The 14,305-nt window shown below is 57.3% G+C and overlaps 5 protein-coding genes across 5 annotated transcripts; 2 read left to right on the top strand and 3 right to left on the bottom strand.

Moving 5' to 3' along the window:
* Nucleotides 1-902: 902 nt before the first annotated feature.
* Nucleotides 903-1,481, bottom strand: BGZ61DRAFT_479196 (uncharacterized protein; the record flags this gene model as incomplete). Its single annotated transcript, XM_046249085.1, has 1 exon — nt 903-1,481. The coding sequence occupies one exon, from the start codon at nt 1,479-1,481 to the stop codon at nt 903-905; it is 579 nt and encodes a 192-aa protein (XP_046103357.1).
* Nucleotides 1,399-2,349, top strand: BGZ61DRAFT_454024 (uncharacterized protein). The gene has a single exon (XM_046246147.1). The coding sequence runs from the start codon at nt 1,639-1,641 to the stop codon at nt 2,140-2,142; it is 504 nt and encodes a 167-aa protein (XP_046103356.1). The 5' UTR covers nt 1,399-1,638; the 3' UTR covers nt 2,143-2,349.
* Nucleotides 2,350-3,036: 687 nt separating this feature from the next.
* On the bottom strand, nt 3,037-4,766 carry BGZ61DRAFT_454022 (uncharacterized protein). Its single transcript, XM_046246146.1, has 3 exons — nt 3,958-4,766; nt 3,644-3,907; nt 3,037-3,567 (listed from the first exon to the last, which is right to left on the bottom strand). The coding sequence occupies exons 1-3, from the start codon at nt 4,273-4,275 to the stop codon at nt 3,445-3,447; spliced, it is 705 nt and encodes a 234-aa protein (XP_046103355.1). The 5' UTR covers nt 4,276-4,766; the 3' UTR covers nt 3,037-3,444.
* Nucleotides 4,767-7,314: 2,548 nt separating this feature from the next.
* On the top strand, nt 7,315-8,424 carry BGZ61DRAFT_354862 (PLC-like phosphodiesterase; the record flags this gene model as incomplete). Its single annotated transcript, XM_046240666.1, has 1 exon — nt 7,315-8,424. The coding sequence occupies one exon, from the start codon at nt 7,315-7,317 to the stop codon at nt 8,422-8,424; it is 1,110 nt and encodes a 369-aa protein (XP_046103354.1).
* Nucleotides 8,425-9,534: 1,110 nt separating this feature from the next.
* BGZ61DRAFT_354101 (uncharacterized protein) lies at nt 9,535-12,957 on the bottom strand (the record flags this gene model as incomplete). The annotated part of the gene is made up of 1 exon (XM_046240583.1): nt 9,535-12,957. One exon carries the CDS (start codon nt 12,955-12,957, stop codon nt 9,535-9,537), a length of 3,423 nt encoding a protein of 1,140 aa, XP_046103353.1.
* Between the last annotated feature and the right edge of the window lie 1,348 nt (nt 12,958-14,305).

Below are 14,305 nucleotides of genomic sequence, written 5' to 3'. Positions count from 1 at the left end.
ACTGTTGAACGAACAGCAGGGAGTCGTCGGTGGGAGAACGGCAGGTCGCAGTCGCGATTTGGAGTTCGATGGTCGGGGGGGGAATCGGCAAACGACAGTCGAGGTGATCGGTAGTGGTGGTTTGACGATGAATGATCCAAGGAAGCAAGCAAGTGTTGAGCAGTCCAATCCAAAGAAAAGAAATCCAATTCAATCCAACAGAGCACAAAGAGCGAGAGGCGGGTGAGGCGAGAATCCAAGCGTCGCTCCCAACGATTGATTATCAGACAGCCAGAAACCAAAAATCCGAAGGCGGCGACAAAACGAAGGGTGGGATGATGACAAAGAGAGAATGTGTTTCGGCTGGCGGATGGAAGCACAGAAGCGGGCGAGGTTGTGAAGAAATGGAAATGGGACGTGGTGCGGCGAGAGGTGAGAGCGAGGTGACAGCGGCGGACTGGAATGTGTGTGTGCGGCTGGACAGCTGGGAGAGAAGGGAAAGAAGGATGTCTGGAGTATGAATACCTAGTACTTCGTACTGGGCACTTGGCACTTGGCAGTCGCAGCGGAAATGGAGAGGAGGAAGGTAGGGGGGCGGCAGTAGCGGAGGCAGCAACGACCAGGGTGTGAGGCTAAAGGCTAGCTCGCACCTGCTTGTGGGCCGTGGGCGGCAGGAAGGAGGTCCCTCTCGCCAGTCTGGCTCTGGACTGGACGGATGAGGAGGGTACAGATTACGAACGGAGCATTCGGACGGCCAACCTGGGCCGACCACAAAAAGATGCCAAGCACCAAGAAGCTATTCAGTACCCTCGCAACCTCGCGAACCCACAAACGACAGATAGGGCCTGGGTCTTGTGAACTCTATTCGCACCTGGTCTTGCGGTCAAGTGCCTTCTTTACCCGCGAGAGATTCCTGGCCTCGATTACTGATTGACTTTCGGGTGGTCTGAACCCGCTGGAGCGCAATATGGACCACTGGGCGACGAGGCGACGGGGCGACGCCGCGAGCAGGGGGGGCGTGCTACTAATCCCACGCAGCTGCAGCGGGTGGGCGGGCTGAGCGTGAAAGCGAGGGCCGGCCTGGTGCTAACCAGACGAGGAGGGATTGACAAGGTCGCGTACGCACCTTCGGCCGCAGCGGTACGGCATCTTGTCTGATCCGAACAGCCAAGCAAGGATCGACCAAGAGCGTGCCTCGGAGACCAGAGCGCACAAAGATAGACCACGCACGTATTCACACACGGCACACACGATGCGAAAAGCGGAGTCGGATCGAGACAACACGCCGATGTTGACAGAGGGAATCGCGGAGGCCAGACGATCACGCCCAAAGGCTCGTAAACGCGTTTGCGGAACCCATCCAGCCCGAGGCTAAGAGGTGGCGCCTCCCTCACCTCGCGTCCGACGGTTGGCACTGGCGCAGGCGTTGGGCCGTTCGTAGCTGTTGGTGATGGCGGTCGCTGTGGTGGTAAACAGCTGGTTGGCGGTGGTGATTCATTCATGCCACGCCTAATTTGCTGGGCGACTACAAGCGGTTCGAGGCCCAAGCCTCCATCCCAAGGTGGTGCTCAAGGGGTCATTGAACAATGAATCAAGGTATGCTCCGCGGATGACTGAGCCAGCTCTAATACATGCAATCATGGCGAACAATAAGACGCGATGACTAAAGGCCAAACTTTGCTCCAGCTCGAGCTGCGCGGCCTACCATCAATGTGTACTTGGTGCCAAACGAAGCCAAGAAGCGCCACGGACAGCTTACCCAGCCTGTCTGGCTTATCCACGTTGCCTTACTTAGACGGGACGAAACAAGATGGAAAAGGGACCAAGACGCTAACTAACACCTTGGGTCGCGAGTTCTGGCAGTGGACAACCAGAGAGTCACTATTCCCTGCTGCTGGCGCGCCATTGTCCCCTCTCCTCCGCAGCATCCAGCCCTCCAAAGCGCAAACAAGACGAAGAGGCAAGCATCAGGCTTTCTATTTAGCCCCGGCGCCTGCAGCGACATGCAGCGATGTGCAGCGCAGTTGCAATGCAGAAAGCGGCGCGCTTGGGGGAGCTGACAAGCTCTGCTGCGCTGTCTGGGTGCCGTGGAAGCGAGGATACAGTGGAGAGGCGTCTCTCCCCCTGGTGCCTATGTCGTCACCAGCGGCCAGGTCAGTATAAGCTGGTTGTACTAGGGACCAGGGTAGGGGTGTCTCTGTTGGGGCGACTTCCAGTGGAGTGGCTAGGTGATGATCCAGCGTGATGGCGATCTCGGGACAAGCGAGCGCGTCTCACTGGAGGAGGCCCATCGCTGGCCGACAATCGCAATTCAACAGCACCACTGATCGATGGCAAATGGCGACATTCATGGCTCATGCTTCACATATATCCCTCTGGAAGCTTGCTAGCAGAATTTTCCCAGTTTCTGAAACAGGGAATAAATAACTTGGGGCACACATGAGCTGCAACGTCAGCCCAGCATGTGGAGAGACTGGATGAAGCGTCTTCCCGCAGAATGGCGCGAATGGGGAGGATGAGCATATTGGCAAACCCGCCGACTCCGGATATAACAAGATTCCGGTTCGAAATTGGGTGTCATGATCATCCCGATCCCCACGGTGCCCACATTCGGGGCATCTCGTCAATTTCTCAAACTCGCGGCTCTGGAATGGAGCAATTACAGCGACCAACCTAACCATCCAGAGCGTCGCCCAAAGCAACTGCTTACATTCGTGCTTCTCCATCAACCCGGGCCGCAGCCAGCTAACTTCTTCGGTCATGACATGTTTACCATGCGCTGCCTGCGATGTGACACCCAGAGATAACGACTCACTCTGCTAAAACATCCCAGCCCGGAGGCGACATAGCACAGCGCCCCCTTAGTCAAATCCAGTAACCCCAAATACGACGGCGGAGTGACAGAGCAACTCGTCGAAAACATTCAACACCAGTCCTCAACTGCACTGGCGGCCCGCTACGGCACTGGCCCTCGTCCTTCCGGATAGCTCCACTGGTTTCCACTCACACGCGTTTACTAGGGGGCCCTGGGTCATCAAATCGTGAGGCTGGCAAGGACACATGAGATGGCCGATGGGGCATGGGGCCATTTTCCAGCAGACGCCCCCCAAAGACGCGCAACAAGAAGAAAAAAATAGAGCTGTCAGACCGGCGAAGTCGTTCGCTCCGCGTCACCGGATTCGGCGGCGAGTGGAAGCAATTACACAAATGGCTAGTTCAAGCCCCGGTGCCCACGCTGTTGAGTGATGGGACAGAATCGGGATGGGGGGTTGCGAAAATGGGATGTATCATGACTCTCGTGGCCCAAGCGGTAATCTCGTTCTCCAGCGCTGCTGACAGAAAGTCAAATCTGTCTTGTGCCCGCTGGGCCTGGGCCTGTAATGTGCGATGTGGTGCTGTGTGTGAGAGTGCCAGTGTTTGATCGACATGAATTTCTCTAGGAATACGGGATACAGGGAGGTGCTGTTAACAGATGGGCGGGGAGAGCCCGTCCTTCGCCATTGAACCAAAACCGACAAGAAAACTCTCAATCCCTGTCCGAAGGCTTCTTTCCTTCTTTCTTTCTTTCGCGGTGTTTTTATTTTCCTTCTTATTAGTTTAGCTTATTAGACGGGGAGCCCGAGAAGCGGACACGGTCAAGGGAGCCAGGAGCGAAGAGACTGACATGGGGATGGGGCTCCGGGGCGGGATATGGATCTCGGGGATGATGGGTGTTGAGTGAATGGCTGGCTGTTGGCGATGCTGTGGATAACTGATTTGCATCCTTACGGGGTTGAATTTCTGATCGGGATGCCAACCAGACAACGAACAAGACCGATAACCAGACAACCGGGCAGACAACCAGACAACCGGATAACCAGACAACAGGCCCAAACCAGACCCTTGCCTGGTCTCGCCTGCGCGCGATGTGGCGGCCGATATTACGATCCTTGGCCAGATCAGCAACTGAGGAGCAAAATTCTACATGGCATTTCTTACTTCCATGGCAGATGCTGATTCTCCGACTACTCGTCCCATCCCGCGATCCGTCTCAATCTCCTGGAATATATCGTGGTCCTCAACCCGTCGCCTCCGATACCCGCTGTCAAGCGTCAGATCATGCCCCCTTGACAATCTCGACTCACCCCTGGCCGGCCCGCCTCCGACGTCACTTGCTCTCCTCGTGTCCCCAGAACCTCGACCGAGCTGTCTTCGTGCGGGGACGGCGAAGGATTGCTCGGTGTGTCTTTTCGTTGTCTGGGGGGATATGGAGGTGTCACTATGTGTCGTGTGACTCCGTGTGTGTTCGTCTAGCATCTCTAATCAGCGATAACCCTTCCCCATCTTCGCGCCCCCGGTCCGTGTTTTTTTTTTCGTTCTCTTTCTGTTATCACTCGGCCACGGCGCTTCAAGCGGACAAAGGCTGAGCGAGGAATGATCGTCGCTGGGCCCTGTATCTCGAAACTCAGGCGCGGCATTCTACGGGCGCTAAAGAGGCGGCTCTATGCCCTTTGCAGAGTCGGGGCATCGGGCGAAGTGCCTCTGACGGGAATCTCCATTGATGTGGCATGATGGTGATGTTGGACGCATGTGAAGTCTGGGCGTGAGGGGTTGGGAAAAGTCGCCGAGACCAGGAATGGAATTGGAATCATGTTGGGTTTATCTCGACTTTGGCTTCTTTTCCAGGGCTCTTCAACTCTCAAAGCAAGGATCACAATCCAGATTCCCATCGTCATTGCTACCTCACTTATCCTGCCCAGTCATCAGCGGTATAAGCCAGCAAAAGCCAGTTTGGAGTCCGAGTTCCCGCGCCTTATTCACCGTCTGCTATCACTCATCACCGTTGCGATGCAACGCACCCACACCCACTCCTCAACCCCTCACCACCAACCACCAACCACCAGCATCTCGATACTGAAGTCCCCCAAAGTGACGAACTGGCCGGACCGTTCCCACCCTCCTCCACTGATTGGCTTTGCCCCATTGCCCAATCCGCTCGCCGCCTCTCACTCCCACTCCAACCTCTCCCCTCCAGATCCGCCACGCGATTCTCACATCGTATTGCCATGCATGTCTTAGCGGCGACCCTAGGACGGACATGCTAATAATACCAGGCTTTTTTTTTCTACGGCTGCATGGGGCGGTATCGCATCACTCGCATGGTAAGTGGCATGGCGTATCGGCAAAACGACAACGGCACACATGCACAAACAGAAAAGACCTCATTGCGTGAGCCATGGAATCCGACTTGTCTCATTCTGAGACGAGGGTACCCTCGCTCATCACCAGTAGCCAAACCAACCGCATGTCTCTCTTCTTTTCGCCTGGTCTGATACCAGAGACTGTCACGCAGCGGGTCTAGACGCTGCGTGGGGGGAAGAGGCGGATCCAGATCCTAGGGAAAAGCAGAAGCAGGGAGCCGTCAATGCGGACGATGCACGTCGATGGAGTTGATGGAGTCGAAAAGTACCCTGCTTAGTCGCTCTATCTCGAGCATACCCCGACTACGGACTCCCTTTCTTGGTTGTACTACGTCTCAAGCAAGAAGGCGATGAATGAACGGTCAACAAGGTTGTTGCCGGTCATGTACGGAGTACTATGTAAGAGATCGGACGTGTGGCATTATCTGGCTGCCAAGCTGTCAGTCCGGCCGCAGCCATCGCTTGGCAAAGGTGCAAACCCGGTTGCATCATCGCCGACAAACACCACCATGATGAACCATTTAAACCGCAACGAGCACGACCAACCGCCTTAGTTTGCAGATTGGCGGGCCCGTCGTCCCATCACGCGCGCCGCACCACGCCGGGGGACACCCTTCCCAAGTACCTCGAAGCCGTGCAGTACATCTAGATCCAGCGTCGCTCGTAAGGAGCGGCGGAAGAGGCTGTGGTCGAGATGGTGGCTTCGCTCCCGTATTGGCGGATTTGTTCGTCTGCAACTCTGGCTGGGTTGCATGGCACGAACTCCGGCGTACCCTATTTGAGGCTGCAATACGAAGCACAACATGTCTGCTGACTAAATCATCCTGCACACGCCTCTGGTGCCTCTGGTGCCTCTGGTGACCCTTGCGCCGTGGAGTCGTGATGCTCTCCAATGCTCCCAATGTAGCTTTATTTTCGGCTCTCGCTCTCGCACTGGATCGCCAGCGCCCCTCCTTGAGTTTCCTCCGTGATGGTTAGCGGTGCCGCCAAGTCCGTGTTAGAGAGAACTGAGTTGTTGGGTGTGCATGATAGTTACACACATGTCCGCGGACGGCAAGGCGAGGTAAGGGGTCCACCTCCTGCAAACCACCCAGCCACCCAGCTGCAGTCTCGAGACGCCCGCGTGGTTCGACGTCTGAGACCCGCCGTGCAAGCTGACGAGAACGGATAGATGTTGATCACAGGACAAAGAGATGCGCCTTTGGCGGTTTGCGACGTGAATCCCGAGCAGGACTGATGGCCGGCGCCGTTGCCCTTTTTCGGTCCGCAAAACACCAGCCCGCATCCGCGCCGGCAGCCGACGCCTCCATCCGGCCCGTTTCGAGAGGGAGGAAACTCTGTATCGCAAAAGGATGTCGTTTCGGCGTCATACACAAAAGTTAGCCATGCCGCTATACAGACCCCGCCTGGTCCCGTTAAGGCCTCGATGCCAGTTGGTTTAAAGTCAAAATAGCAGTTTTTTTAGGTTGGACATGCAGAGATCAAGCTGGAGGTCCCCAGCCACAGCGGGATCCTTCAAACTGCTGCAACTGATTGATGGAGTTGGGTTGCACAAGGACGGGGCGGAGAGTGCCGAGGTACCCCGGCGTGCAACCATGATTAGCTAAGCATGGGAGATAGCCTGGGAGATAGACAGGGGGGAGCCAGATCCAACCCAGGTGTTGGACAAACACGCGGACAGCGCGATAGAGGCTCTCTCTAGTCATGAAGCCATCACCAGACCCTTCACAACGGCTCGTCGTCATCTAAAAACTCCTCCAACACCAAGACAATACCGTCAATACGGCCTAGACGCCGGCTCGTATATGGCCCTTGTGACCGGCCCCACCAAGCTACAATGACGTCTTACCAAATGACCAGCGCGCTGACCACTCGCAGGCCGAGTTCGAGGCAGGTGCGCGCACCCCGGGCGGCCCAAGCTCTGGCCGTGCCGAAGCCGCGACGAACTCCATCTCGAACGTCCCCTTTCTCCATCGACAACCTCCGGACGCCAGCCCACCGCCAAACAACACCCTCGAGGCTCGTTTAGCAGTGTCTCTGCGCCCGGAATCGCCTCTCGCAAATGTAACCGGCCCTCCGTGACCTCTTCGGCCCCACCTCGGCCCCGTACCCGGGCCAACAGTCCCTCCCGCCGTCTCCGGCCCCCAAGGCCATCATGCCGTCCATCGCCAGCTGCTCCGGCGTCTACGGCTTGCCGCGCCGTCTCCCGGTCTTCGCGTCCGGCGCCGTCGTCTTCATCATGGTCCTCTTCTACCTCCTCCTCTCCACGGCGCCCTGCATGGTCTGGGGTGTCTGCTACCACGGTTACCAGAGCGCCTACAGCTTCGATGCCGACCTCGCCCACCACCCGGCCTGGATGGGCGACCTCCCCGACGACGTGCCCATCTCCAGCCTCAGCATCCCCGGCACCCACGACACCATGACCTACGACATTGGCGACGAGGGCCTGCAGTGCCAGAACTGGAACCTCAGCGTGCAGCTCGACGCTGGCCTACGGTACTTTGATATCCGCGCCCGGCTGCGCGACGACGAGCTGCATATATACCACGGCAACGGCTACACTGGCTTCAGCTTCACCGACGTCCTCATTTACATGTTTGAGTTTCTCGACGCGAACCCATCTGAGGCCATCGTCATGCGCCTCAAGCAGGAGGGAAACCCCATTGGCAAGGCCAACACCATCTCGTTCGAGGACGCCTTCAACCGCTACCGTAAGGACAATCCAGTCACTACAGCCGGCGCCTCGGACCATCTCTACCTCTACAATCGCACCACGCCGCTCCCCACCCTCGGCGAGCTGCGCTCCAAGATATTCATCTTGCAACAGTTCCCGGATACCAGTGGCCCGTACGGCCTCTTGTGGGAGGGCAAGCAGATGTATCTCGAGGACTACTGGATCATCCCTGACATCTACCACCTCTCAGACAAGTGGACAGCCATCCGCGAGGCCCTCGAGACCGCCTCAACGGCTGTCCACGACAACTCCCGCCTCTACCTCGCCCACGTGTCCGCCTCGATCGGCGTGCTGCCCATCGAGGCCGCCGCGGGGCCCATGAACCGCACCGTGACGGGAATGAACGACATGACGGGCCAGTGGGTCGAGGACTTTGAGCACGTCCAGGATGCCACCCGCACCGGCATCATCATCATCGATTTTCCCGGGCGCAGGCTCATCGACGCAATTCTCCGGTGGAACAAGCCCTTCCAGCACAAGTCGCGGCGCAGCGCCGGACCACGGTCCTCGGAATTATCGAAATACTGGTGATCGGCGCCTCCGACGGCCCGCACCCACAATTCCGGTACACAGATAAATCCAACACATGCTCCTCCAATCTCAAAGACCACCCGGCCAACACCACACCTAGTGGCAAATGACATACTGAATGTTGAAGATCATCCCACCCTTTCACATTTTTTTTGTGAACTTTCTCGCCAAATGCTGGCCTTGCCATTTCCCCGCTGATCACCCAGACTCGCCCCCTGCATCTGACGTGGAGCCGGTGGCGCCGAGTACGCGTTTCACCAGGGGGAGTCGATGAGCGGATCGTCAGGGACGAGGTCAACACAGTACATAATTCATACGGATTGTACGAAGTACAGAGTACAGTACGAAGTATGGAGTACACCCCCTTTCTCGGGCACCGCGATTCGACTGTTATACGGACTCTCGGTTGCCGTTGGCTTTCCCTCGTAAAAAAGCACGGTACACCCCATCATGGAGCACCCCCAGGATGTGTTGTCTTGCATTGCATCGCATTCGTTGAGCCACCAGTCGGGAGTTGCGGAGCTCTGTAGACGAAAGAGTAGAAGGCGGTGATGACGCCTCTATATTGTACCCGGATCGAGATTCCATGCCACAGAGTAATAGAAGGCCCCCAGACACTAGAGTATGAAACAAGGATGAGAAAGTGCCTTAAATGACGAGTGAATTAAATGCAAATGTGTCCTTTGATCAGTTCTGATCCGCTATCCTTGTGCTCCAACTCCCAAGATCAACCAACCCAGAAATTCCGGGATAAAACAAAAGCCCGAAATCCTCCCCGTTCCTGCTTTCGCTTCGGGGTTCCTATCCTCCCGCACACTATGTGAATATCTTCCTCGTGCGTACATACATACATTCCAAATAACATACAATACATACAATCCGATGTCTCCGTCCGTCAAGGCATATATAATGATCCTCGTTCCATAACCCCGTCCCAAGCCCGTGTAGCAAAGCAAAGTCCCAAAGAACTCCTGGTTGCTCCTAGCTCAGACGGAATGAAGAAGCATACGCCAGCCCCAAGTGGTATCTCCCTTTAATAGTTCGCCTCGTCCGTTCAGTCCTCTCCACCAGCCTTCACATCTCGTGCTCCAAGTTGTGGCTTGCAGCTCTTTAATTCTTGTCGTGCGTCGGACTCCCCTCCCGGCTTAGTGATTCAAAGCTATCGACCATCTGCAACACCCGCGTCGTGCGGGCCCTCTCGCGCATCAAGGGCACGGCTTGGGCCTCGAGGACAACGCCCGAGTGCCGGCGGCCGGTAGATTCGTCCGTGTCATGAGTGAAGCGGGTCTCGAGGGGGGCGAGGTCGAGGTGTTGCGTGTAAGGAACCGTGTTGGCAGTGTCGGCAGAAAGATTGCGGGCGTGGCGGGAGGCCGTGTTGGTCAAAAGAGGTGGTGATGGCGAGGGTGAGGGAGGTTGATGAGTGAAGAGAGGGCGGATTGGTTGAAGGTGAATAGGTTGTGGTTGCCGTGGTTGTTCTTGTTCTTGTTCTTGTCGTCGCTCTTCATGGCGAAGATGGTCCTTCTCATCGTCACGGAGGAGCGGTTGTTTAGTCTCCTCCTCCATCTTCTCGTCCAGCAAATCAGGTTTCTCATCCATCTTCTCATCATCTTTCACCCGCAGTTCTTCATCACGCTCAAGCAACTTCTCATGGATGCTGCTCACTGCATCCATCGACCGCCGGTTCTCCTTCTCCGGGTCCACCAGCACCGCGCTCTGCGGCTGCACGGGGATCTCATCGTCCCCGGAGCCGTCCGCGTCTCCGTTGACAACACGCAGACGTTCCCGCGGCACCGTGAACATGACTTGTACAAGTCGCTGTTCAACGGCCCGCTCAATGTCCCAGTCCGTCTCCGGCGAACGCTCTGCACCCGTTGCAACGGTCTTGGTCCCCAAGGCTCCTTCACCGCCCTCTTCCCAGCCTTGCCGGCCTTGCTTCCGCCTAAGAAGCTCACCGTGCATGCCTACCAGGCCGGGCTCGTAATCGCCGCCTACAGGCTCCTGATCGAATGACCGACGCACTTGAGACATGTCTTCACGAGACGACGTTGGTGTGCTCGAGTTGGAGAAGACGCGGCGCAGGGAACCAAGCCAACCTCGGCGAGGTTTCGACTTAGATGGCGACGGAGGCTGAGGGGGCTCATCCTCGTCATAAGCGCGGCCCATTAGCAGTGAGGGACCTTCAGCCTGCAGTGCTCCGAACGATGATCGGGCCGTGTTGTAGCTGCTAGACGACGAGCTGCCAGGCTTGGGATGCTCAGCACCACCTCCCAACATCAATGGAGCCAGTGTGCTAAGGCGCCGTCCTCCCGAGGTCTGCTTCAAGCTATCTGCCGTACTGCGCGCAGATTCAGACAGATTAGATCCGCTTCGGGACTCATCATCACGAAGCGCAACCGCGCGGTAAGAGCCGGGACGCGTAGGCGACACACGGCCTTGGTGACCTCGGCTGTTCATCCTCGCCAACATGGCATCTGCGGCATCCACATCTGATACCCAGTCCTGCACCTCGGGATCGTGTCGCGGTCCCTCCGGGCTCGGCGTAGCTGAGCCTAGACCACCGGATGCGAATAGAGGCGGAGGTACGTTGTTATTGTGAGTGGGCGTCTGGAAGGGGTCCGAGGGAGCTTCCGAAGTGGGTGTGTAGGGCTCTTCCTTGGGAACGTGGTGGAACGACTCTTCTTCGTCATCCTCGTAAATGGGGTGAATATGTCCTGGCGAGGACACGAAATTGGCTGGGTGTGTTGCCGTCTGCACATAACCGCCGCGCAACTGTCTCGACACAGGCTTCCTTGGGATATGTAGTCCCGGCAGCGGACCAGTAAAGGCACCTCCCCGGTTACCCCTGAGAGACTCGTAACCCAAGGATCGCTCGCCGGCTTGATAAGGGTCCTGTCCGGTGCCATACCATCCGTCCGCCCCCCAGGGGTCATCGTTGCGCTCAATCATCTCGTCGTGGTGGTCAGGGAGGAAGTGGCTCGCATCTTGGGACAGTGCGCGGACGGCCTGGTCTCGAGATTCGCGTTGGCGCTTCCTTCTCCTATACCAACAGAAACCAATCACGCCCGCGCCGAGGATGGCAGCGAGACCAAAGCCTAGACCGAGTCCCAAGCCCAGGCGCTTCGCATTGAGTTGACCGCCTTCCTTGGGGGCGCTGCCGTCATCAGAAGCCTCACGGCCAGCGTCGGGGTTCTTATAAGACGACACCCAAGCCTGCGACGTGAGGTTGAAAAAACGCGTAGTTGTCGACGACTGGCGCTTGCTCTTCTTGTTGGACGAAGAGCCAATCTCCCATCCGCCATACACCATCATGACGTTTCCAGGGAGCACGGCTGCTCCGTGGCCGTAGAGATCGACGTCGGGCTGCTTTGATGGGATACTCCATTGCCACCCACTATAGGCCTCGCTCATCTCGAGGATGGCCAGCTGCGGCTCCGCAGGTGTCCCGACATCCCCAACCCATCCGCCGAGCACGACAATGGACATGCCATCCTCGCTCAAGGTCGCCGTGTGGCCGGATCGGCTGTAAACATCATCTATGACCGTAGCTCGACGACGAGCAGAATTGCTGTTACTACTCTCGTCCTTGATGGCAAGGTCCGTACTGCGCAGTGTGTCGTCTGGTGCCTGAATGGACACATAAGTCCACGATTCGGCGGGCAGATTCCACACCGCGGCGGTGCTCATGTTGATAAAGGCGGTATCCGAATGTCCGCCCAGCAACACCCAGCTGGCTTGCTGCGTCACAATCCCGGACTTATTGGTCATGGACGGGGTCAAGCCAGTCAGGGTGAAGCCGGCGATGGGCGTACTCGGGCCGTCGCTTGAAGCGAGGCTGAGTGTATAAGCCGTGTTGACCTCGTCCTTCTTTGGTGAGAGGCTCAGCATCGACTTGGTGTAATTGGCGTCACCTTGCCACTCTGTTGTGTTATCCGTGGGGCTACTGCACATGCCGCCGTATGTATAGATTGTCGGCTGGTCCATCTCGGGTGAGAGCGTCGAAGAGAAGGCCACAGTTGCGCCCAGAAAGTAGGGACCTCTAGTGCCATGGCCATCGTCGCCGAGGCCTCTCTTGACCCATTCGGTGTCTTGGGCTTCGTAGCTCCAAACATTGCCGGTCCCAGTTTCGCAGTCTCCCGCATATACAAGCAGGGTGCCATTGGGCGTCCTCGCGGCGCTAAACGCCGTGGTATTGGATTTCCCATCGAGGAAAGGAAGGTTGTTGCCTGTTGGAGACACGAGGTTGAGGTTATTGCCGAGGGAGGAGGAAAAGTTGGTCGAGCGAAACTCGACCCCGCCGTCGTCGGTCTGGCGGAAGATATAGGCGACGTCGTTGCCTTCACATGGTGTCATAGAGTCGACACATGCAGGGCCGTTGAGGAGAACCTGGGTGGAGACGTAGGGGAAGGAGTGCGCCGAGGCGAGGGGTGTTGTTGCGAACAGCAGGACGGCGGCGCTGATGGCTGCGGTTGACGATGATCGCCGGGTATGGCCGCGGCGGCCACCACTGGTGCTAGCTCTTGAAGTTGAAGCCATTGTGGTGATTGTGGTGATTGGGAGGGTTGTAGTGGTTGGCGGTCGTAGTGGTGTCCGTGCTAGTGGTGTCGTATTGCTTGAAAGTGTCGTCGTGGTATTCGGCGAGCAGCCCGTTCGGCGACGATGCCCTCAGATCACCATCGCCAGCGTGGTGGTTATTCTCCTAGTGCCGGTGCTGCGAGGCTGCCCCGTTATTCGGCTCGTTTCGTCAATAGATGTGCAGTAGGGAATATGTCTTGTCAGGGTCTTGCGTCAGTGTCCAGTTCCCACCCGTGATCGATGAGCCCTGCTAGCCGAGAGAAGTTGGAAGAAATCCGGTATGCCACCTTTCGAGTAGCAGGCTCGGCGTGCGTTCGACTGTCGCTGATCGTTTCGTGGGTCTGATTATCTGGCCGCCCCGGGAGAATAAGAGCAAGGAGTAAGCCGGTGCGAAGCAGGAGAAGCAAGGTGAGAGATGAGGGCGAGCACGCGGGAAGCAACAAGAAAGAGTCCGTGCCAGCTGGACCCCAGACCCTTGAGAGGCGTTTGGCCTCTGCTTTCCCTTCCCTTCCGTTCGCTTTTCCTCTTGCGGACGTGATGTCGAGGGGCAGACGCCAGGCGGAGCAGGGATGCGTCGTGGCCCGGGACGTAGTGGGTGAGGCGTCGTCCAGGATCAGTCGTTGACACTGGAGGGGTCAGCGAAACAGAGTTGACCTTGGGTGTAGCGCAGCGCCGGGTCCCTGGTCGGAGAGGGAGGCCCGCTTGGCATGGTCCGATAGAGAGCGGCGAGCAGCCAATGGGGCGAGCCTGTCCCGTCCGCGAAGAGTCAATGGTGGAGGCGTGGTTCGCTGAGAGAGGAAATATGGCTTTGTTGTGGTTGTTGTGGAGGCCGCGTTGCTGGGGCGACGATGCAGTGGGCGTCCGGCTCTGTGGTGGGGGAAAGCAAACACTATCGTCGCCAGACGCTGTTTCGTGCTATTACTGCTGAGTGGCATCAACTGGCGCGCCACCAGCAAAAAAGGCGCAGCCCAACTGGGTCATCATATTCACATTTGTATCAGTTACGCAGTCTCCTGACACTGCTCTTTGACCATTCTCATCTCTCTTTCGGTGTTGACTGCGAATCACAGCCGTGTATCAATGTCCCACCACCAACGAAAACGGCGGCTCGGCAAGTGGACGCTCGCTCTCACCGTGCTCTCCGTGCTCTCCGTCAACTCACTCTCTCTCCCCTGTTGACTCTCCGTGATTCACCCCATCAACCACCAGAAACAGCACCACAAACCTTCTAGCAATCGCACTTGTGGAAATCAGCCTATCTTTTTTTTTTCTCTTCTCGGACCACCTTCGCCGCACGCGGCCTCCGCGG

The sequence above is a fragment of the Ilyonectria robusta genome, assembly GCF_021365365.1.
Source record: "Ilyonectria robusta strain PMI_751 chromosome Unknown BGZ61scaffold_12, whole genome shotgun sequence".
Lineage (NCBI taxonomy): Eukaryota > Fungi > Ascomycota > Sordariomycetes > Hypocreales > Nectriaceae > Ilyonectria > Ilyonectria robusta.
The sequence above is the reverse complement of the archived record's forward strand: the minus strand, read 5'-3'. Positions and strand labels throughout refer to the sequence as shown.

Bases quoted from the DNA above. Each gene is read 5' to 3' on its own strand.
- BGZ61DRAFT_454024 (XM_046246147.1), top strand. From the start codon at position 1,639: ATGACTAAAGGCCAAACTTTGCTCCAGCTCGAGCTGCGCGGCCTACCA.
- BGZ61DRAFT_454022 (XM_046246146.1), bottom strand. From the start codon at position 4,275: ATGCTAGACGAACACACACGGAGTCACACGACACATAGTGACACCTCC. The intron at 3,908-3,957 runs GTAAGAAATGCC...GATCTGGCCAAG, and splicing joins AATCAGCATCTGCCATGGAA to GATCGTAATATCGGCCGCCA. The intron at 3,568-3,643 runs GTCAGTCTCTTC...TAAACTAATAAG, and splicing joins CCCCGGAGCCCCATCCCCAT to AAGGAAAATAAAAACACCGC.